This window comes from Bos indicus x Bos taurus, chromosome 15 (assembly GCF_003369695.1).
Source record: "Bos indicus x Bos taurus breed Angus x Brahman F1 hybrid chromosome 15, Bos_hybrid_MaternalHap_v2.0, whole genome shotgun sequence".
Lineage (NCBI taxonomy): Eukaryota > Metazoa > Chordata > Mammalia > Artiodactyla > Bovidae > Bos > Bos indicus x Bos taurus.
This window is the reverse complement of record NC_040090.1, coordinates 8,280,330-8,304,974: the sequence shown is the minus strand read 5'-3', so window position 1 is coordinate 8,304,974 and position 24,645 is coordinate 8,280,330. Positions and strand designations below refer to the sequence as shown.

The 24,645-nt window shown below is 47.2% G+C and overlaps 1 protein-coding gene across 1 annotated transcript; it reads left to right on the top strand.

Annotated features, from left to right (window-relative positions):
* Positions 1–1,302: 1,302 nt before the first annotated feature.
* LOC113905371 (60S ribosomal protein L39) lies at positions 1,303–1,683 on the top strand. The gene has a single exon (XM_027562580.1). The coding sequence runs from the start codon at positions 1,360–1,362 to the stop codon at positions 1,513–1,515; it is 156 nt and encodes a 51-aa protein (XP_027418381.1). The 5' UTR covers positions 1,303–1,359; the 3' UTR covers positions 1,516–1,683.
* Positions 1,684–24,645: the final 22,962 nt, after the last annotated feature.

The window sequence follows — 24,645 nt, the reverse complement described above, 5'->3', positions numbered from 1 at the left end:
CAGGCGGATTCTTTACCACTGAGCATACCAGGGAAGCCCACTCACGGGTTAACCCTGGTCAGCTGGTAGAGACTGCCTGGAGAGATCGTGGAAAAGGATACTGAAGCATCACCTGAGCTCATGGGAAGGTGATGGGGGTGTGCTTTCCCCACATCAAGGAGTCCAAACTGGTAGCATGTCTCTGGGCAACACTTCCTATACTATAGGAATCAGCAAAGCCTGTCCTGGGCATTCTTGTGAACTCTCTGGAATCCTAGGACCTCCCTCTTCCCTCAGCTTTGTCTCCCTATTCTGCCTGACCCAAAACTTAGAGGTCATCCAATCAGAATCTGAAGCTAATGAGCCGTTGAATAGAGAGGCCTCAGATGGTCAGCCCTGGACAATCCCCCCAAGCTGCCCAGCCCCCTGCACTGAGATCCAGGAGAGAATCTGGAAGGGAGGGTGTGACTCACAGGTTGACCTTACTCTGTACAGTAAGTGTGTGTTCCTGAGAAAATTGCACTCAAATTGAATTTTTATAAATGGAATTCTATTTGGGCAATGATTTACAACACAATTTCTGGGATACTTTATCTTCATTTTGAGGTAATGTTCCTAACGTTTTAGTTTTAGAACTCCCCTTCCTTTTTTAAGCACTAAGAATGTTCCAGGTAGATGATGCCATAGAAACCACTAAGTCCTACCCTTTCAGTTTCTAGGAAATTGAAGCCCAGAGACAGAAGAAGACTAGCGTTTGTCAAGCAACTGCAAAGTCTCAAGTACCATTTTAGCTTTTTATATGCATCACGTTGCCCAATTTTCCAACAATTCCATGAGACGGGGTGGGTGTCATCTTCCCTTTACCAATGAATAAAGTGAGGTTCAGGTAGGCGAGTCACTCAGTCACGTCTGACTCTTTGCAACCCCATGGACTGTAGCCAGCCAGGCTCCCCTGTCCATAGGATTCTCCAGGCAGGAATACTGGAGTGAGCTGCCATTTCCTCCTCCAGGGGATCTTTCCAACCCAGGGATCAAACCAGTGTCTCCTCTGTTTCCTGCATTGACAGGCAGATTCTTTTACCACTGAGCCACCTGGAAAGCCGGTGGCTCAGATGGTAAAGAATCTGCCTGCAATGTGGGAGACCTGTGTTCGATCCCTGGGCTGGGAAGATCCCCTGGAGGAGGGAATGGCAGCTCACTCCAGTATTCCTGCCTGGAGAATCCCATGGACAGAGGAGCCTTGCAGGCCCCATTCCATAGGGTTGCAAAGAACTGGACACAATTGAGCAACTGAGCACGCACACACAGGCAGATTAAATAACCAGCACAGCTCTTTTCTCTTCTCCGCCATCCTATGTGCGGTTGAGTTCTTTCCTCACCATGTCTTCTCACAAGACTTTCAGGATCAAGCGATTCCTGGCCAAGAAACAAAAGCAGAATCGTCCCATTCCTCAATGGATTCGAATGAAAACTGGCAATAAAATCAGGTACAACTCCAAGAGAAGACATTGGAGAAGAACCAAGCTGGGTCTATAAGAAGCAAGCTGGGTCTACGAGAAGTGGTCTTAACATGTGTGGCACACATGTTAAGACCACTTTTTTAAGCAGCCAAATCACAATGAAAACATCACTACTGTAATGCTTGGCCCATGATGTTATTTCCTCACTATCAGTCTGAGACCCAGTAATAAATATAAAACGTTGGAATTGTTATTGTATTATATGGTTTGTGATGACGTACTGAATAAATACTGTCAGTTAGGACATGGGCCTGTCCAATGATAGAAATGTTCTCTAGCTACCAAGTACTTAGAAGTACAGCTTGTAAAATAGGAACTGGCTTTTAAAAATTTTGTTGTCTTATTGTTCCCTATAACTAGCAGCTCTTACACCTACTGTTATAGGAAGTACACGTATGTGTCATCCTTGAACCTGAAGGCAGCACCTTTTTAAAATAAACCATGGGGGGAGGGGTGCTTGCCACAAGACATGCAGGATCTTAGTTCCCCAACCAGGGATTGAACCCACTTGGCTGCCGGGAAAGTCCCATAAAAAGCATGTTTATATGCTATTCTATGATGTGGACCAGGGTTTGGCAAACTGATCTGCCTGTTTTTGTATGGTCTGTGAACTAAAGTTATGCATTTTTAAATGGTTGAAAAAATCAAATGTTTTTGACATTTAATAAATTCAAGTTTACCTACCAAAAAAATAAATAAATAAATAAATAACCAGCACAGGGACGCTCATCTCATAAGTGGCTGCTTCAAATCCCCGAGGACTTCCATTGCTCACTCCATTCTGACCTGTGACCTGTGACGGTCTGCATGACCAGGCCCCTCTCTCTTGTCCCTCTAACCTTACTGGCCTCCTTTCCAGTCCTCAGTTAGATACCCCAGGGCCTTTTGCACTTGTTGTTCCTTCCCCCGAGTGCTCTTCTCACTCACCTTATCAGGCTGGTATTCAGGTATCACAACTCATAACTCATATCTCCACGGAGTCTTACCTTCCCAACCTCCCACTCACTTTCTATTATACTAACTTACTTTGTTCTCTTCATAACACTTATCACTATATGAAATCACTTATTTTTTGTTCATTTATTTATTTACCGTCACCCTACTAGACTACCAGTTCCATGAAGACAAGGACCTATCTCTTGTTTCCCTCTGTATCCCCAATCGCTACAGAACCTGGGATGCTCAGTAAATCTTGCAGGACAAATGAATGTAGCAGAAGGGGGTTTTAAATCCAGAGCTGCACAAACTCTGAAGCCCAAAGGGCTTCCCATCACACCCCAATGATCTCACGTTTTAAAATTATTTTTATAAACTATTCCTCGATGGAAAAGTCCTCTGAACTTGCCTTTGAAATGTAACATTTCAGAGTTTGTTACATTGGACTAACATAGATGAGAAACTCTTGTTCAAATAAAATGAAATTAAAAATCCAGATCCAGAGATAACCATGGCTCTGGAAGATCAAGAAGACTCCGTATCCCTTGGAAGGACCTCAAGGGGAGCAAACGGCTTGTCCCCAAAAGTTTTCCTGTGACCAGTTTCTCACTAGACCAGCCCACACTGCCAGGAGTTGACTGGATCATAACTGACAAGCCTGGGTTCCCAACACCCGTGGAAGAGCAACTTTATAGCATCAATAGTAAAGTCAACCCTTCTTTATGTGCCCAGAGGATAATTGCTGGCATAAATGATCATCAAGCAGAGCAGAGTGAGAGGCCAGGTAAAGAGAGAGGCACTGTGCCCTGGGAAAAAACAATGCCACATCTGGGGCTCACTTATCACAGTAACCATAGCAACCACACAATTCCAGGCACTGTGCTGGGTGCTCTATACTCGATGTTGAAGACCCATTTTACAGAAGAGGAAACTGAGGCTCAGAGAGGTTAGGAGACTGGCTCTACATCCTCCAGTAACAGAGTTGAAAATCAAAAATTTATCATTATAAAGGGCCCTTCTTTTATCGCTCATAAGGTTTTTTTATTTTAACTTTGAACAAATATCTACTTCGTATTAATATAGCCATTGCAACATTCTCATAATTAGCATGTGCCTAGTGTATATTTTCCCATCCTTTTACTTTTAAGCTGCGTCTTTACAGTTAAAGAGTTTTCTGTAGATGGTATATAGTTTGGTCTTGCTTTTTTATGAAGTGATAACCTCCACCTTTGAACTGAAATGTTTAGAGCATTGATATTTAATTGTAATCATTGATATGTTTGGTTTAAACTTATCATCTTGATATTTGTTTTCCATTTGTCTCATCTGTCCTTTGTTCCTTTTCTTTTTTAACTACCTTTTGGACCAGCTGAGTGTTCTTGTGGCATTCCATTTTATCTCTGTTCGCTAACTAGCTGTACCTTTTTTTAATTTTTAGCAGTTATTCTAAGGTTTAAAATACATAGCTTTAATTTGTTTAAGAAATCTTAAAACACTTTACTTCCATTTCTCCCTTCTTTTCTTTATAGGACTGTTGCAAACATTTTACTTTTATTCATATGATAAACATCATAATACAAATTATCCTTTGAAGAATTTTTTTTAATGAGGAAAAAAACCCTTATGTTTTTACCTCTTCTACACTCCTTGTTTCCCTTTCTTCCTCTCTTGTGAAAAACAAACAAACAAACAAAACCCACCATCTGCGGTGTGTTAACACATGCTAGGCGCAGAAAGCCCGTTACTACCTTTAATTCTTACCAGAGCCCTGACGCAAGTTACTAACCATGTGTACTCGATGAGGAAGCTCAGGAATGGGAGAGGGCAATACAGCCCTTGAAAGAAATGAACCTCAAGATGGGCCCTTTAGGGACGGAGGGCAGGGGCACTTGGGGAAGACAGAGGGGTCAGTTAGAGCATAGGTGGGCCTGGGGAAGGAAGGAGAGAAGCCAGGAAAGATCCAGCCTGCCTCAAGAGAGGACAGGCCACTGGACATGCCCTCCTCGGGGCCCACCCCTGCTCAGAGGGCCCCAGGCCTGTTGGCATTGCCTTCTCCAAGTGGCCAGCGGACCCTAAGGCAGTCAAAGGGGAGAGGCAGAAGACATGGGAGACAGTCCCTCTGTCGGGGACTCTCAGGGGTGAAGCCCTTGCCTCTCAGAGCTGGGAAGGCTTCTCGCCTCCTCTGTGTCCCCTGCGGTGGATCCCCGCTTCTGTCAGCCTCTGCCTTGGGGGGACGTTCACTGTCCACTTCCTCCCCCAGGTCTCACCTGCCTGAGCACACACAGTCACATACATGTGGCCTGGAGCACCCAGAGCTTTGCATTCTGCTTTTCATATGTAACGCATCACCTCACAGATTTTGCCATGTGTCTGCATAGTCTTTGCTAAGCTCTTCTGAGTTTCCTTTTTTCTTTTACAAAAGTCCTTTTTATCACTGCATGATTCTCCATGGAGAAGACAGACCCAATGGCTGACCCAGGTCCCAAAGGCCTGCTGTATAAAAGGATTCCAGTTCCTCCCTGAGGCAAGGGGCCCAGCTACCTAGGGTTGTATTTGGGGTTTTTCTCTGAAGCTTGGGGCACTAAACCTTAGGGACCTCCCAGTCTCTCCTCCACCCCCCAAAGGTGCCAGGCTCTGCCACAACACCACCTTGCCCAGGACAGCTGGCCCAGGACAGACGGGCCCTCCTCTATTTATTCACTCATTCATTCCACAACTGTCACCAAGCACCTCCTGTGCACACAGAGCCAAGCCACGCGCTGGGAGTGGGGCACCCCGGACAGGAAGACGGCAAGTGAGTGGGCCATTCTGACCTATAAGGGTTTGTGCTTGATGAAAGGCTGGTGTTCTGGGAGCAGAAGGGCTGCTAACCCTGCAGAGAGCTTCCCAGGGGACATGCCGTCAAGGCTGAGATGAAGAGAATGTGTGGGAGGCAGCCAGGTAAGCAGACAAGGTGTCCAGGAAGAAGGGAAAGAGCACAGGCCAAGGCCCAGGAGTGAAAGAGTGCACCCTTCCAGAAGCACTAAAGATGCCCGTGTGATCACAGCCCAGGGGATGAGGTGGGAAACAGCAAGAAAGGAGACCAGGAGATAGAAGGGAGCAGGTACCAAGAGCCTGTAAGCTGTGATAGTGTTGGCCATTATCCTGAGGGCACTACGGAGCCATTGAAGGTTTTTAAGTAGAGGAGAGACCCAACCAAATTTGAACTGTAGTAAACTCATCCTGCCTTCTCATGTTCTTTCCCTGGCAGCAGGTTGGGCACAAGGGCAGTTTGGAAGAGCCCTGGGTGCATCCTGAGTCAGAGTTGCTACAGGGAACAGAGTGAAATCATTGTGAAGTCTTAGAGGAGAGCAAGGATCAGAGTGAAGGACAGGTGACAGCTGGGCTCCTGGTGAGAGACCCTGTGAAGAGCAAGAGCCGTGCAGCTGGAAGACCCTGAGCTGGGGCTCATCCCCCAAAACTGTGAGGGCCGAGGACTCAGGTCTCAGGAAGGTGGGCTCACCTAAGCATCCTGTCCCCCAGCCCCACCCCCACCGGGGATCCTAACTGCACAGCTAACAGATAGAAGCACTGCCGTGGAAACTCAGGCTTCCCATCCCCACTCAGGCCCACCCTGCTCCTCCCAGCATACAGTCGCCATAGTAACCATTACAGGCACCAGATCTCACTGAGGCTGCGGAATGGCATTAAGCCTGCCTGAGTGGAGGGTGGGAGGATGGGAGTGTTATCTTGGTACTCCCGTGGATGGAGAGTCCCTAGCCTCTCTCACTTTTCAGGACAGAAGGACAAGGAGCCAGATTTGTTAGAATTGTGATAGGTTGTGGAGTTCACAGCCCTGCCTCCTCTCTCTAGTCCACAGGCTGACCCTTAACCATGGCCAATTGCTAAGAGGAGCAGGACTTGCTGGTTGTTTTAGTCACTAAGTCATGTCGGACTCTTTGGTGACCCCATGAACTGTAGTCCGCCAGGCCCTTCTGTCCATGGGATTTCCCAAGCGAAAATACTTAAGTGAGTTGCCATTTATTTCTCCAGGGGATCTTCCAACTCAGGGATTGAACCCACGGATCCCCTGGAGAATAAAATGGCAACTCATTTCAGTGTTCTTGCCTGGGAAATCCCATGGACAGAGGAGCCTGGTGGGCTACAGTCCATGGGGTCACCAAAGAGTCCCACTCAAGTTAGGACTCCCTGGAGCCCTTCTCAAATGCCTGAAACACAAACAGCTCAACAACTCTTCTTCTGTGAATGGTCTTAGAGCAATAATACAAATACTTCACGTGCAGACTCTTATCGAGGGCTTGCTACAAGACCAGGAAGTACATGCTTCCTTATCTTCGGTGTACTGAAGTGGAAATCGAGGCTCTGAGAAGGCAGGTCATTGCCCCAAGTCATGCATCCAGCAAATAGAGCACCCAAGGGAGGCCCCAGTCGGTCTGAACATCTTCTCTAAGAGTCTTGACTGTGAGTGGAAGCCAGCATCCCTGAGCTTGCCTCTCTTGGACCCAGGTGTGCCACCTGGAACTTGCAGGGCCTGGCTGCTATGCCTGCCAAGCATCAGCCACCAAGGCAGTGCCCTGACCGCCCCTCCAACCCGCCCCACCATCCTGGAACGGCACTCAGCAGCTCTAAAGTTCTTCCATAGTGAGCTGTCAGATGGTTGATTAATTGATTGATTGGTGTTTGGAGCTCATTCTGCAGCAAGACACAAGGCTGTTTGTGATGAGGGGTAAGGCTCAGTTGATGGCAGGGACCAGGGGCTGTGTAACTGGCCAAGGTCAAGTTCACCGTCTGTGCCTGGGTCAGAGAGCTATGAACAGATTTTCTGCCTGTGTAGCTCCAAAGCCCTTCCAGGGGTCACGCTGCAACCTTGGCCTCATTAGCATGTGACGCTCACCAACCAGATGGGCCCATCTGGTTTCTTATTAATCCAAAAGTGAGATGGAGGGAGCAGCCTTCTAGGGAACCAGCAGTCTTGGATAAAACAGCCTGCAAGCATGCCAATACCTCCTTCTCCCTGCAGCCAGGAAAGAATCTTGCCCTCCTCTTGGCTGTGTCCTCCAAATCCTTCCCTCATGGCCAGACCTCAGAGCTTTGGCTGGTGACCAAACCATGCCTCCTGCAGGGACAGAGGAGAGGCAGGTGGGACAAAGAGCTGGGAGCAAAGGAAGGGCTTTGAGGGAAGGGGCATGGTGGGGGGCAGAGGAAGCAGATGTCATGAGGTCATCCAACGTCCAGCTGCATCCAGCTGCCACACCTGCCTCTTCCCTTTGGGTAGCTAATTCTCATTTTGCACCCTACTTTCCTTTGCACAGGATATTTTTTTTTAACTTTTTATTTTGTATTAAGTAAAAGTGAAAGTCCCTCAGCCGTGTCCGACTCTTTGCGACCCCATGGACTATATAGTCCATGGAATTCTCCAGGCCAGAATACTGGAGTGGGTAGCCTTTGCCTTCTCCAGGGGATCTTCCCAACCCAGGGATCGAACCCAGGTCTCCTGCATTGCAGGCAGATTCTTTACCAGCTGAGCCACAAGAGAAGCCCATTTTGTATTAAGGTATAGCCAATTAACAATGTTATGACAGCTTCAGCTGAACCGCAAAGGGACTCAGCCATTCATATACATGTATTCATCCTCTCCCAAACTCCCCTTGCATAGGCTCTTCTTATTATGCAAAAAGGCACTTCTGTCCCAAATCCACATAACGTTATTCAGTTTCCCATTCCCCATCCTTCATGGCCCATCTCACGTGCTACCTCCTGTAGGAAGTTGGCCCTGACCCCCGCAGTCTGAATAGACCAGTCCTCATTCTGACTTCGGAGAAGACAATGGCACCCCACTCCAGTACTCTTGCCTGGAAAATCCCATGGATGGAGGAGCCTGGTGGGCTGCAGTCCATGGGGTCGCTAAGAGTTGGACATGACTGAGCGACTTCCCTTTCACTTTTCACTTTCATGCATTGGAGAAGGAAATGGCAACCCACTCCAGTGTTCTTGCCTGGAGAATCCCAGGGACGGGGGAGCCTGGTGGGCTGCCGTCTATGGGGTCGCACAGAGTCGGACACGACTGAAGCGACTTAGCAGCAGCAGCAGTAGCATTCTGACTTCCTTGGTGGAACCATTAATGGACAGGTCTAATCATTCCTTTGATATTGTGAAATTCTTGAGGGCAAGGCCCATGTTTGATTCATGTATATTCATCCTTGATAATGCCCAACTCTTGTACAGATAGAACGTTTAAGGTAAGTATGTATTGAATGGAAGGATACATGAATGGAGGAATGCATTTTTAATGAAAGGATGGGGTCAAAGTCATAGATTCAATTCCCTGGGAAGAGGGGAGGCAGAGTCTGGTGTACAGGATGTTTATAGAGAGTGTCCTCGGGATCAACACCTGTGGAAGGAAGGGGAAGGAAGCAGGATTGGCAGAGGGGAAGTCAAGCTGCAATGCAGTCTAACAACAGCAATCTTAGTCCACACTGCATAGAGCTCTGGAGCAAAAATAGATCTTCAGAGCTGTCCTCATAGATTGAGACGGCCGGAGGCCAGACCTTTATACGCACACATTCATCAATCATTGGATGTGGGTTACTGTGGGAAAAGGCATGATCTTCAGCAAGGCAGCTTTCTGTAGCTGAGATAAGCCTTGAAGGAACTGGTCTCTAAAGGCTCTTTGATGCCAGTCCTCCTAGCAGTTGGGACCAGAAATTCTTCATTGCAAGGGGGTCTGGACAGCACATCACAGTATCTAGAAGAGGTGGACATGACAAATAATGGACAAAAACATGGACAGATGGACAGTTAGGATGAAGGATGGATTCATAGATGATACGTAAATGGATGATTAGATGAGTTGATATCTGGATAAAGATAGATGGATGGATGGATAAACGGATAGATGGATGAATGGATGGATTTATGGACGGATGGATGAATGGACAAATGGATAAACGGATGGATGAGTGGATGTTTGAGCAAATGAGTATCTGGATGATGGATAGATGAATAAATAGATGTGTGGGTGCATAGATTCATGGATGATGGGTGGATGGATTCATAGATGAATCTTTGGTTGATGAATGGTCGGGTGGATGATTGGTAATGGATGCATGAGCAGATGACGTCTTCTCAACATTTCACATCATTTAAGTAACTGGACCTTCCCAGTTATTCACCTCCTTTTTCTTTTTCCCTAAGGCGGATTCAAGGAGGGTCTTCAAACAGTAGTCTTAGCAAGTGAAATGATCTAGACAGTGAAAGGGAACCCTTCAGTATCACCACAGAACATGTAGGGGCTCTTGAGGACTGCTACCTGGATGGACGGCCAATACCTACAATTTACTAATACAGATGTGACCCTGCCCCACGACAAGCACACACACGGTGAGCAGTCAGCAGCAACCTGGACGCCATGCATGGGTGCCATGGATGGTGAGACCCCCTCCCCTGCCAAGAGAAAGGACAAGTCTGACTCGGAGGATGGGGGCTGGGGGTGGGCTCTCTCCTCCCACTAAAGACCAAGCCCAGGTACCCCTCAGGCCATGTCACTCTTTCACCTGGAGGGACAGGGCTAACTTCTGTCAATGACAGCACAAAGCCCTCCTTTTTATTTAAAAGAATGCCCTATTTTTCTTTTAATTTATGTACTTTAAATTGAGGGATAATTGCTTTACAATACTGTGTCCGTTTCTGCTGTACATCAGTATGAACCAGCCACAGGTATACGTATGTTCCCTCCCGCTTGAGCCTCCTAAAGGCCTTCTTTACGCTTTGGGTTTTGGCAACTAATCCCCAGCCACTGCCCTTATGTCGATGTCCAGCCAGTGGGGGACACTCACGGGGTCGGCTCAGGCCTCAGAACAGCATTCGGAGGCCACAAAGATCAGGGGCATCTATCAAGGGTTGGAGACATTGACCGAGGAACTCTGCTGCTCCATTCCTGTGGGTGCTGTGGGGGAAGACAGCTTTCACTCCCAGCGGGACAGAGCCCACAGAATAATTTGGACCAGGGCAGAGGCCCGCATCTGGGTGAGGGGATCCCCTAGGATGGTTGTCCCTTCCTCTCTCCCTGGGCCCTGCTCCTCCTAGCTTGAGATTCTTTTCCCTCCCTGTAGGATACTTTTCCAAAGCTAGAGGTCCTCCCTTGCAAGGCAGTGAAGCTGGGTCTTCTCTGGTCTTAGGAAGAGACTCAAGATGACGGAATACGAGGGCGGGGGGAAGAATAGTCCTAATTCCCTATTCATTACGTGAACCTACTGCACAACCTCCCAGCCTCAGCTCACACACTCTCCCATGTGTGACTCGACACCCATGACTTACCTAGGCAAGCTTCTCCATCCTAGAGTTGCTGTAATTGTTTAACAATTCTTCCTTTTATCCCACCTTCTATCTCCCATCACTGGGGCTTACGGTCAGAAAAAAAACAAGCTGGATCTTTCTTAAACCAGCAGCAGTTCTAGGGCCGACAATCACCTTTTCTCCGAACCATATCCATACCTCATACAACCTCCTTCATTCCTTAAGACAATGTTCCTGGCTACCTGAGGCCTGCTTCTTTGACTATGTTCCATTTTATCTCTTTTTTGGCACCCAGTAGAACTCAGTACTCCCGGAGTGGCAGACCAGATGGGAGACAAACAGAGCTCTCTCCTCCTCCTATTAATCCAGGCCCAGAACGTGGCAGCAGTTTTGGCAGCCGTGTCATTCGACTGATGCATTGCGACCCTGTGACAGCTAAAATCCTAGGTCATTTTTATATTTGCCACTGACGATCTAGCTGTCCTCCTATTTAGTACTGCTGTAGAGGTTTCTTTGAGGGTGCAATGGCAGGACCCCTCATTATTCCTGCTACCTCTCATCTTAGGCTTAGTCCATCACTCAGTCCCATGAAGATCTTTTTAGATTCTGGCTCTGTCATGAAAGGAATTTGTTATCCCTCCCAGCCCTCTGCCTTCTGCCAATTTGATTGGCCAGATACTTTTAGGGCTCTAGAGGGTGGGAAGTATCTCTTCATTGGCCTACTAATCACTTGTTGTAGACAATCTCCAAAATAACCCCCAAGGATACCTGCCTCTTAGGATCCACACCCCTGTATAGTCCCCTCCCGCATTATACCAGGATTGGTCTGTGTGACCAACAGAATACAGAAGAAGTGACAATATTTCACTTCCAAGATCCCATCAGAGGCTCTTGTGCTCTCTCTCTTGCTTCCTCACTCGCTCACTCTCACTTTCTCATCACTCTTGTGGAAAGAAGCCATGCCACGAGCAGCCACCTGGAATGGCCCACATGGCCAGGAACCAAAGCCTTTTGTTACCAGTCAAGTGGCTGAGTGTGGAAGTGGATTCTCCAACCAGAGTCAAGCCTCTGTTGACAGCAGCATCAGCTAGAGACTTCATTGCAGCCTTGTGAGATAACCAGAACTACCTAGACAAGTCTCTTAGAGATTCCTGACCCTCAGAAACCTTGAGGAAGTAAATGTCTGTTTTTCAAGCTGCTAAAGTTGGGATAATTTGTTACACAGCAGTGGATGACTAATACACCCCCTCACTCACATCCGGAGAGGAAGAGTCGATAATTAGGTTATAGGTCCCAAGACAGCAGACAGCCACAGGTACTGTGGGCAGGGCAGAGGGCATTTTAAAATATGATTCACATGGGATTAACTCTTTCCTCTTCCTTTTCAGTTCATATCATCTGACCATCTAACCAGCTGGGAGCCTTCCCTTGCTGCCTGCCCCACCCTAAACCCACTGTGGGGGTAGACCAGACCCTCTAGTCCTGTCTTTGGGGATCTTCTCTCCTCTGACTTGTGCTCCAGAAATGAGAAGTTATAACCTTCTCTTGCCTGGGAGGGGCCTTAGTCTCTAGATATGTCTTAGAACCCAAGCACATTTTGACTCTAGCTTCAGGCAACTGCCTAGTTTGGGGCTTAGAAGGAGGGAAAGCTCCCTTCCCTTCCCACTTAAGCCTCGAACTTTACTCCATGTGGTTCAGCCCAGGTTACCACAGAGCTCTTCACTGGGTATTCAGACATCAATACAGCAAATAACAAAGTGGCAATTTGACTTCGCATTTGCTCTCCTCCCTTGGGACCTTCGTGGGGCAGGCTGGCCATGATGCGAGGTAGAATTCTGGCCATACCCACCTCTTTAGGCCAGAGCATCCAAGCTAGTGAGCTGTGAATAAGTTTTGGATGTGCCGCAGATATCGATCCCCTCGGGCCTTGAGGTATTGATCCCCTCACAGTCTTTGGAGCAGCCAAGTAGAGCCAGAGACAGCCAGATTCCAGGCCAGTCACCTTCGGCTATGTGCAGACTCAGGATTTTCCCAGTAGACTGGACAAATAGTAACCTTCCCATGAAAGTCGTGATGTGGAAAAGAAAGTCAGCAACACTTTCCTCAATAGATATATTTATTCCTCATCTCTCCATTATGTCCAAGTGAATATCATGACGTATCTTGTCAAATTTTTGCTGATTTTATAATCTCAAATGAATTCATAGATTAAAGTAATCATCATTAATTACTGATAACAATATATAAAAAGATAATCATCCAAAAAAGATAATCATCCAAACCATTATACTTCCTGATGAACATGTAACATTACCTGTGCAGAGGGGCACCGGTTATTCAGCTACTGTCTGTCAGCTCGAAGCCCCACCCTCCCTGCTCTGAGATGCTGGGATTGGCTCTCTGAGAAGCACCCTCCTCCTCCGCAGGTTGACGTCAGGTTTAGCTCCGCCCATAAAGACACTAAGGGGAGACTCAGTTCAGTTCAGTAGCTCAGTCGTGTCTGATTCCTTGCAACCCCATAGACTGTAGCACGCCAGGCTTCGCTGCTGCTGCTGCTGCTAAGTCACTTCATTCGTGTCCAACTCTGTGCGACCCCATAGACGGCAGCCCACCAGGCTCCGCCGTCCCTGGGATTCTCCAGGCAAGAACATTGGAGTGGGTTGCCATTTTCTTCTCCAGCCGGGCTTTCCTGTCCATCATCAATTCCCAGAGCTTGCTCAAACTCATGTCCATCGTGTCGGTGATGCCATTCAACCATCTTATCCTCTGTCGTCCCCTTCTCTTTCCGCCTTCAATCTTTCCCAGCATCAGGATTTTTCCCAATGAGTCTGCTGCTGCTACGTCACGTCAGTCATGTCCAACTCTGTGCGACCCCATAGACAGCAGCCCACCAGGCTCCCCTGTCCCTGGGATTCTTCAGGCAAGAACACTGGAGTGGGTTGCCATTTCCTTCTCCAGTGCATTTAAGTGAAAAGTGAAAGTGAAGTCGCTCAGTTCTGTCCGACCCTCAGCGACCCTATGGACTAGGGTAGGAGAAAAGCAGGGACTCCCTTCTTCCTGCTGGCTTGCTGGATTCTGATACCATTGCTCCAGGAGGACACCTTTCATCCTGCCCTCTCAGAGCAGCCGGTGGCAGCAACTGGGTGGTGGCCACTGAAGTCTGAGCCCCAACTCTGCCAATCTAGATTCCGTCATGCCAATCTCTTCTCATGTTCCCCTTCCCCAGGAATGGTGACTGCGCCCTATCCTTACTGTAGCCTGTCAAACCCCTCTATTCATGGGATTTACCAGGCAAGAATACTGAAGTGGGTTGCCATTTTCTTCTCCAGGGGATCTTCCCCGCCAGGGACCCAACCCACATCTCCTGTGTCTCCTGCATTGCAGGTGGGATTCTTTACCATTGAGCCTTTGGGGAAGCCCCATATAGTTACTACCCCTGCTGAAAGGGCCAGTGTGGTTTCTGTTTTCCCTACTGGACTCCTCAACAGTACAGGACTTTGCCAAAATTAAAAAAGAAGAAGAAGGAGAAATCGAACCTGAATCTGATCAAGTCTTTAGACCCAATCAGCAGTTTAAGTCATTAAGCTTTGTGGTGATTTGTTATGCAGCAACAAACAACTAATACAGGTGAGAGAATGACACTGAGGTTCCGGATTCTGAGACGCAGCGAAGTGTTGGTGAAGCGTCCAGGATTTCCTTCAGAATGATGGGGGAGGGGGGAGAGAGGAGAAGCTGTGGTTCCGAGTGAAAGAAAATGGGCCACGAGTTGAAAACTGCTGAAGCTGGGGGATGGATAGCTTGGTTTCACTAAGCTATTCTTTCTGTTTTATATGGGTTTTTTTAATTAAAATTAAAAAAAAAAAAAAAACCTTTGCTCAAACCCCACAAAACAGTTAAAAGCAGAAATTGCATATTTGATAAGATTTGTTCTTCAGTTCAGTTCAGTCGCTCAGTCATGGCCGACTGTTTGCAACCCATGGACTGCAGCACGCCAGGCCTCCCTGTCCATCACCAGCTCCCGGGCCTACTCAAACCCATGTCCATTGAGTCGGTGATGCCATCCAACCATTTCATCCTCTGTCGTCCCCTTCTCCTCCCACCTTCAATCTTTCCCAGCAGCAGGGTCTTCAATGAGTCAGTTCTTCACATCGGGTGGCCAAAGTATTGGAGTTTCAGCTTCAACATCAGTCCTTCCAATGAATATTCAGGACTGATTTCCTTTAGGATGGACTGGTTGGATCTCCTTACAGTCCAAGAGACTCTCAAGAGTCTTCTCCAACACCACAGTTCAAAAGCATCAATTCTTCAGTGCTCAGCTTTATAGTCCAACTCTCACATCCATACATGACTAATAGAAAACCCATAGCTCTGACGAGATGTACCTTTGTTGGCAAAGTAATGTCTCTGCTTTTTAATATGCTGTCCAGGTTGGTCATAACTTTTCTTCCAAGGAGTAAGCGTCTTTTAATTTCATGGCTGCAGTCACCAACTGCAGTGATTTTGGAGCCCCCCAAAATAAAGATTTGTTCTTAGTGAGTCCATATTGGGTTCCGGTGATGCTCACTTCCATAGAAAAGACATCTGGAATAATTCATCCTCTGCATTGAGATAAGTGTGCTGATTTGTAGTTTCAGAATCCACATTCTTCCCCCTTTTGAGAAATGGAAGAGTGTACACCCCTCACCTGTCTTCAGTAACACTTCCTTTTCTCTGATTTCTTGAGGACAGAGACAGTATCTCGGTGGTCTCATCTGCAAGTATTCTGGGACCATGAGTTCTCTGTTCAGTCTGGAGCCCGGAACTCATTTAGAGCAGCTGGGTCAGTGAGGGCAATTTTCCACCCATCCCTGAGTCCATTCCATGGTTGTATTGCAAAAGAGAAGGGATAGGAGCAAAATAGGAGATGAAGAATTCTGTTTCATCCATACCCCCCAAAAATGCCATTTTCCCCAAGCTCTGTTGGACCTACAGCATAAATATATCAGGAAAATAGGAACTAAAAGAAAGAGAAAGGCACTAGGGAAAGCAGACAGTGTAAAATTCAAGGCAAAATGCATTAAATAGAGCAAGGAGAGTCGTTTGATATTGATAAAAGTTATGATCAATAATGAAGTCATAGTTTGCTCCATGAACTTTAATGGACCAAAGAACATAGCATTGAAATATATTAAGCATAAACTCTTCGAAATGTGAGAATAAATTGACAGAAACTCAATTATAGTGGAAGATTTTAGCATACTCATCTCAATCCATGTAAGAAGGCAAACTTAATAAAGCAATAAGAGATTCAAACAGTATCATTAATAGCTGAATTAATAGATATTGAACTTATATCCTGCCAACAGAAACTATATCTTTTTGTCAAGTGTCTGTGTAACATTTACAAAATTGATCATATGCCAGGTTGCAAATCAAACACCAGTAAATTCCAAGTAGCAGGAAGTATACAAGTTACCTTCTCTGACCAAGTGTTAGAAAAGTAGAAACAAATAATAAAAAATTTAAAAATAAATTTTAAAAGTCACCATTTAGAAATTTTTTTACAAAAATATCATTTTAACCCAAGTAGTGGATATTTGGTTCATGATTTTCTTTTTGCTGTAAATTTCACAAAAAGCCCTTTCTGTCATCCTTGATGTGTTAGTAAGACTTAGCTCATTGGCCTTCTCTTTCCTGCAACTCTCTGCTTGCACCTATGAGAGTGGACTTTGATGTTTGGACCACCCAGGATCCATTTTTCTCTTCTTCCAGTACTTGATTTCCTCCTGGAAAGCCTCCCTTCCCCATTCCCAGGGAGCTGGTGTTGACTTCACCGTGTCCCCACCCCCACTGATGGGCATATGGTACCAACCTGGTCAATGAAAGCATTGTGCTACAGTGTTTAGTTCAGAAATAGCCAATGAGACATTTGCTAGGACTGCTGGCTTCCAACCCCTGCTGCACTTGAACCTGGGAGCATGGAAGTCTGGGACTGCTCCTGCCTCCTGGTTATCATAGGAGGGGTCCCTTTGTGAGAAGAGAGCCAGTGCGAACTCCCCTGCTCTGTCCCATGACATCGTTTGAGCCCCTGAATCAAACCACACCTGAAACCCAATCTACTCCTACACTTTTCAGTAAAGTGCCTTTTAGTTTAATCCATCTTAAAGGGAGTTTTCAGTTACTAGTGTCTTTTCTTCCCACTTTGAACCTGCCTTTAAATACAATTCTTTTAATCCTCATTGAATTTCTTAGAATTGAATGGTCTTAACTGCATGTTTTTTTAGAACTTCCCAAAGCTTTCTGAGCAGTCTTCCCCTCAAGCCATGGCTCATTGGTATCAGTCATCAAATTTGTCTACCATTCTCATCTTTTTTCAGATCTTTTAAAGTCTTTCAAGTCAGTGCTTTTTATCTGTGAATTGACTTTGGTGGGCTCTGAGGTCACTCCAAGATCACTCCAAAGGTAGAAGGAGCCAGAGGTCGACACCAAGTCTGCCTGACTCCAAAGGCTTTTTCTACAATACCAAACTGCCCTGCTCTGGACTATTTTTTCATCAGGAAGGGGACTCTGGGGCATCTCTCTGAGTCAAATTCTAAGAAGCCCATGTAGGCAGGTGGGAGCTTGAGGAAAGGCTGGAAGAGATTGACTGTTTCCCCAGGGAGAAGCAAGCAGTGGGATCTAGCAGCCCCAGGCTTATGCCTCTGAAAATGCGCCCAAGTTGTCCTGCCCTGCCGCCGTGGAGTGTTCCAGACAGTTGTCGGCGTCAGGCAAGCTGAGAGGGCACCCATCCTGGAGGCCGGTACCTTACAGGGCATGGGGAGACCAGAGAGGAGGGGTCGGGTGTGGCCTCTGCTGCTCTAACCCTGCTCCCTGACTGTCCCCAGACCCCGGCCCTGACCATGGGGGACCCTGCCCACCCCAGATGGGGTCACTCCCTTGCCTTCTGTTCCCAGCTGGGAGCCTGAGCCTAGCAGGGCCTCCAGGTGCAAGCAGAGCTCGCCTTCCAGCTGGTGGCCCAGAGTCCAGAGTCCTGCCCTTCACTGTTCTCTGTTTGATAGGGACTCTGGGGGAATGCTAGGGCACCCCAAGAGTGCAAAAAGTTGTTCTCTTGTTGGGGGGATAGGGTTGTCTTGGTTACTTTTTATTGAATGACAATCAACACTGAAGCTTGACAAACCCAAGGGTGACTTAATAAAGGTTAACACTTTCCTGAATTCCCAAGGTAGACAGGTCCTGGATTGTCCTGTCTTTCCCAACCTCTCTGCTACCTCTTGAAAGCATTTTGCATCCATGCACACTAAGTCACTTCAGCCGTGTCCAATTCTTTGTGACCCCATGGACTGTGGCCTGCCAGGCTCTTCTGTCCATGGATTTTTCAGGCAAGACTACCGGAGTGGGTTGCCATTTCCTCTCCCAGGGGATCTTCCCACCCCAGAGATCAAACCCACGTCTCTTACACCCCCTGCATTGGCAGGCAAGTTCTTTACTGCTAGCATCACCTGGGAAGCTATGACCCCACAAAAGGAACCCTCTCTCATCCTGCTCACACCAATAAACACAACCTTCCATTGGACATCTTTTTTATCAGGCATTTTACATACAGTATCTTTAATGTGAACACTAGTCCATGGCAACCCACTCCAATATTCTTGCCTGGAGAATCCCAGGGACAGAGCAGCCTGGTGGGCTGCCATCTGTGGGGTTGCATAGAGTCGGACATGACTGAAGTGACGCAGCAGCAGCAGCAGTCCTTATATCGTAGGTAGGACTACACCTGTTTTGCACATGAAGAAACTGAGGCTCAGAGAAATTAAGAAATCCAAAATCCCAGGTCAGTGGGAGGGCTGACCCCGGATTGGCTGACCATCCCCTTTCCACCATTCAGCACCACCGATGGAAAGAAGCTCACACATTCACTCTTACACCAGCAAAGCCACCGGAGTCAGGTATAAACGTGCAGTGGATAGGTGGATGGTCCATCTCCCTAGAAGGCCCTCCGTTTGTCTGCAGTTATTTATGTGGAGGTTTGTCTGCCCCAATAGACAGTGAGCGCCTCTAAGAGCTGGGTCCAATTCTGTCACTTGCTCCCACATCCCCCACACGCTGTTTGAGTAGAAACATACGAACAGTTGCCATCGTCCATCCTTTGAAAAGCTTTCTCTTTGGGGAAATTTCCTGTGAGCTCTGCCTTCCCAAGTACATAATATGCTCGATCACTGAGTTGTATTCTACAGGCAAGCATACTGGAATGGGTTGCCATTTCCTTTTCAAAGGGATCTTCCTGACCCAGGGGTTGAACCCATGTCTCTTATGTCTCTTGCATTGGCAGGTGGATTCTTTACCACTAGCCCCATTTGGGAGGCCCTCCCAAGTATATTGTTGTTGTTCAGTCGCTAAGTCATGTTCAAATCTTTGTGACCCCATGGACTGCAGCACACCAGGCTTCCCTGTCCTTCACTATCTCGCTGAGTTTGCTCAAGCTCATGTCTATTGAGTCAGTGGTGCCATCCAATCATCTCATCCTCTGTCGCCTCCTTCTCCTCTTGCCCTCAACCTTTCCCAGCATCAGAGTCTTTTCCCATGAGTCAGCTCTTTGCATCAGGTGGCCAAAGTACTGGAGCTTCAGCATCAGTCCTTCCAATGAATATTCAGGATTGATTTCCGTTGGGAGTGACTGTTCGACCTCCTTGCTATCCAAGGGACTCTCAAAAGTCTTCTTCAAAACCACAGTTTGAAAACATCAAATCTTCAGTGCAGAGCCTTCTTTATGGTCCAACTCTCACATTCATACACGAAAAACACACCTTTGACTATATGGACCTTTGTCAGCCAAGTGATGTCTCTGCCTTTTAATACTCTGTCTAGGTTTGTCATAGCTTTTCCTCCAAGGAGTAAGCCTCTTTTAACTTCATGGCTGCAGTCACCGTCCACAATAATTTTAGAGCCCAGGAAAATAAAATCTGTCACTGATTCCACTTTTTCCCCATCTATTTGCCATGAAGTGATGGGACGGGATGCCATGTTCTTAGTTTTTTGAATGTTGAGTTTTAAGCCAGCTTTTTCACTCTCCTTTTTCACCCTCATCAAAAGGCTCTTTAGTTCCTCTTCACCTTCTGTCATTAGAGTGGTATCATCTGCATATCTGAGGTTGTTGATATTTCTCCTGGAAACCTTGATTCAAGCTTGTAAGTCTGGCATTTCTGATGATGTAATCTACATAGAAGTTAAATAAGCAGGATGACAATATACAGCCTTACCATACTCCTTTCCCAATTTTGAACCAGTTCATTGTTCCATGTCCAGTTCTAACTGTTGCTTCTTGTCTGGCATACAGATTTCTCAGGAGACAAGTAAGGTGGTCTGGTATTCCCATCTCTTGAAGAATTTTCCACAGTTTGTTGTGATCCACACAGTCAAAGGCTTTAGCATAGTCAATGAAGCAGAAGTAGATGTTTTTCTGGAATTCTCTTGCTTTTTCAATGATCCAACAGATGTCAGCAAATTGATCTTTGGTTTCTCTGCCTTTTCTAAATCCAGCTTGTACATAGGGAAGTTCTTGGTTCAAGAACTGGTGAAGCCTAGCTTAAAGGATTTTGAGAATTACCTTGCTGGCATGTGAAGTGAGCACAATTGTAGGGTAGTTTGAGCATTCTTTGGCATTACCTTTCTTTGGAATTGGAATGAAAACTGGTATTTTCCAGTCCTGTGGCTACTGATGAGTCAATAGGTTGACATATTGAGTGCAGCACTTTAACAGCATCACCTTTTAGGATTTGAAATAGCTCAGCTGGAATTAAGTCACCTCCAGCAACTTTGTCCATAATAATGCTTCCTAAGGCTCACTTGACTTTACACTCCAGGATGTCTGGCTCTAGGTGAGTGACCACACTATCGTGGTTATCTGGGTCACTAAGATCTTTTTTGTACAGTTCTTCTGTGTATTCTTGACACTTCTTAATCTCTTCTGATTCTGTTAGGTCCTTGCCACTTCTGCCCTTTATTGTGCCCATCTTTGCATAAAATGTTCCCTTGGTATCTCCAGTTCTCTTGAAGTGATCTCTAGTCTTTCCCATTCTATTGTTTTCCTCTATTTCTTTGCGCTGTTCTCTTAAGAAGGCTTTCTTATCTCTCCTTGCTCTTCTCCTGCATTCAGTTCAGTATATCTTTCCCTTTTATCCTTTGCCTTTCACTTCTTTTCTCAGCTCTTTGTAAGGCTGTATGTATCAGAACTCAATTCTCAGGCTCCCTTGCAGTGAGGATGGAGGCACGTGACCTGGGCTTTCTCCTAAAAGTCCCTAATTCAGAACTGAGCCCCAAGCAGAAACAGGCACAGACTTCTGTTTTATGGTCCAGTAATCAGTGTGGCCTCAGTTACAAGGTCAACTCCCTGTGGCAGAAGAGACCACGGCTGCAGTGAAGTCAGTTCCTGGCCTCCTGCTTAGTGGCTGCTGCTGCGGCAGCAATTATTCTACCCATCGAGCAGCATTACGGCAGGGTCCTGAGTTCCTCCTGCCCTCCCGTTGACTGCCTGCATTTGCTCATATTGTTTAATAAAGCTCTTTTCTGCTGAAACTAGCCACCGTGGATTCTAATATTTGCAACTCTGTAAACATTTAGCAAATAAACGTTTTAAAATCTCCTCTCATGCTGGAGGCTGGAGAGGAAGCCCCATCGCATGGCATGTCTTTGGGCCCTTCCTTCTCACTCTGCCTCCTTGCGGGATGCCAGGTCCCTCAGCAGTCTCCAGCAAGCAGGGTGCAGCCCAAGGCACTGCGGTACCTGGCACAGTTCCTGGCACATGGTAGGCCCAGGGAAATGTTTATTGATTGTTCTAATTCTCCTAACTTGTCTGCATCCCAGGATCCCCTGAATCGCTTCTTGACATTCCCAGCCCTTGAATTCTTTTTATGAGACAGAGCTTTATTGCTATTAACTCGTCTAATCCTCAGAGTACCCTGTGAGATGGTAGTCATTGTACTAGCCTCTTGCAGAGGAGGAAACTGAGGCTTGGAGGCATGAAGCAACTTGTCCGAGGTCACGGCCTGGTAGCAGCAGGGTCAGGCTTGTACCCAGGGGTGTTGGACTCCAGAAGCCCAAACATCTCAGCCCCTTCTCTCTGCTACACAAAGTGTAGCCTGGGAGGTGGGAGTCTGGCCTTAGGAAGTTCAGATGCCTGCAGGGGGATGCAGCCAACTCCGGTAAGCCTGACTGACATCTGGGAATTAATGATTGAATGGGCTGGAGCCACAGATGCTCCAATTTAAAGCAAGACTTAAAGCTGTTGTACTTTTTTTTCTCTTTCAAAAGCAAATGTTAGCATTTCTGAACACCTGTGGCTATTGTCTAACCACGCAATGGTCTGGACATTCCCCACTGCCTAAGGCTTTGTCAAACTCCTGAGAATCAGAGCAACTGCCTTTGTTTTCTCTGGAGGAGCTTGAGCAAGTAACTTGAGTTCCTGTTGCAGTCTGAATGTGTCCCCCACCAAAAGTACATACAAGGAAAACCAACCCACAATGTGATGGCACTTGAGGGAGGGACTTTGGGGTTAGCGCTTTCATAAGTGGCCAGAGGGCTCCCTCACCCTCTCTTTCCTCCATGTGAGGGTGGTCCGCAACCCAGGAGAGGGCTCATCCATGCTGGCACTCTGATCTTGGACTTCCAGCTCCCTGAACTGTGGGGAACAGATGTCTAAGCACCCAGTTTATGGCATTTTGTTATAGCAGCCCAAGCTAAGAACGTCCCCTGTCTCCATGCCTTCTCCTACCCCTCCTCAGCTTCTGGGAACCAGCTGCCAGCAAGAACTGGCTACCTCCTGCCAGAAAGAACTCATCTCCTGTGACAGGTGATGGTCCTGAAAGACCAGGGTCAAGAGAGAGGTAAGTTCAGTGAGGCTGCTAGAGCTCCTCCTCATGACACGCAAAACTTGCTCATGACCTGTGTCGGGGGCTCCATCACAGGAGCCCCATCTATTTGGTCTCCATCCAAATAGACCTGTGTCGGGGTCTATTTGAGGAGGGGCTGAAGCTGCACTCAAGCTTGTTAGTGTGGACGCAGACCCTGCCCAGGAAGAGCCACACATGGAATGTCAGGAATGCATGACCTCTGCATGCAAAGGTCAAGGGGAAGGCTACTTCAGGTCTGGACCTCCAACTTGTAAACTGGAGACCAGTAGGCTGAATCCATCTCCTGTGCTTTATTTGGCTGGCAAAGTGCTTCCATAAAATATTTTTTAAATTATTTTCTAGAATTTTCTATTTGGGAAAGTTCATAGTCTAGTGAGCCCCTGGGCTTGATATGTGCAGGGTCCCTTAAGAGTGGAAAGTGAAAGTCTATTTAGTCGAATTAAGTGTGCATATACACCTTACTTAGATGAAGGGTGACTGTGGACAGAGGAGCCTGGGGGGCTACAGTCCATGGGGGTCACAAAGAGTCGAACACGACTGAGCAACCAACACTCTCCCTTTCATACACCTTTAGCAGAAATGCCATCCAGGATCGAGATCCAAAAGAAATCACCCAGCAGATCTGTGAGGAGAGGAAGAGGCTCCCCACCCTCAGGTTGTCTGAGGCAATGAGAAGGGGAGGAGGAAGTTTAGAAGCAAGCTAGGCCTCCATCGCTGAGGGGTGAGTAAAGGTGGTGGATACAGCAGTTTAGAGGCACAGCCTAGAGGTCCATACAGTAACCTGGGTAGGTCTTTAAAAGCAAAACGCTGGGAGATGAAAAAAAAAGACAGAATTGGGTTTTTAGCACAATACTGTGTGCATAAATTAAATACACGCACATAAAACAATATAGGCTTCATACAATCATAAAAATAAAAGCAAGTATGTCAAGCTCATCAGATACAAAAGAAAGAGCCCAGACGTGGGACAAGGAATCAGTAGAGAAATCCATCCGGATACCCTTGCATGGAGCAGTAACGCACGAACTGAGAAGTGGGTTTAGAGCAACTCTGAGTTTCCTGAGCTGAGCCTGAAAAGACCTGGAGGTCTGTCCCTTAGGTGTTGGGGACGTTTCTCTCTGGCTGGGTACCAGGCAGACTTCCCAGGCCAAGGTTATGGTTGAGGACCTAAACTCGTCCGTTCATGCCTTTCTAAGGATAGTCTCCACCTCGCAGCCATCTCATTCACCATCCATCCCTTCAGAAAGCTCACAGCTGGCTGGGGAGTCAGGAACTTGACCAGACCCCAGAGGTCTGGGTGTGGGGTGTTCAGACAGGAGCATCTCATGCAGCCTGGGGTTCAGCAGGGCTTTCTGGGGGAAGCAGCATCTGAGCTGAGACCTGAAAAGGGGGCAGCGGCCGACTGAGCAATTCTGATTATATCTTGCTGGGGGACTTTTGGCAACTCCCTTCCCAATCCGAGCTCCAGGTTGCTCACCAAAGAAAGTTAAGCTCTAATTTGGGGGGTTGCTAAACTGTAGGATGTCATGTGTGCTTGAGGAACCACTGAAACATCCAGAGTGGCCAAGCTCCAGGCCCCCAGCTTCAGTTTATGTTATCTGATGAACACAGAGCTGAGAAGCCCAGATCCCCCTTTAAGGGGGTACCCCTGTTCCCAGAAGTGCCCCTTCCACATCCACCAGCTGCAGAGAGTCACCATCGGAGCTCATGCCCTTCCCAGAGATCTTGCCCTTTTCATAATCAATGAGTGACCGAGGAGGCTGATGGGAAAAAGACCTGGCCAATGGCCCATCCAGACAACTGTGAGGGACCCCTCTTGGGGTTGGCCTGGACCACCCTTGGGCCTGACTTCTCCACCTGCCAGTCCTGTTCCCTCCCCTTCTGTTCCTGGATGCTCATCCCTCTGACCCTTCCCAGTAAACACCATGTGCACTAAACTTGTCTCAGCGCCTCATTCCAGAGAGAGCCCAACTGAAACACTGCTTGCTACATTAAAACTTGCTTAAAAAGCAACAAAAACAATAATATCA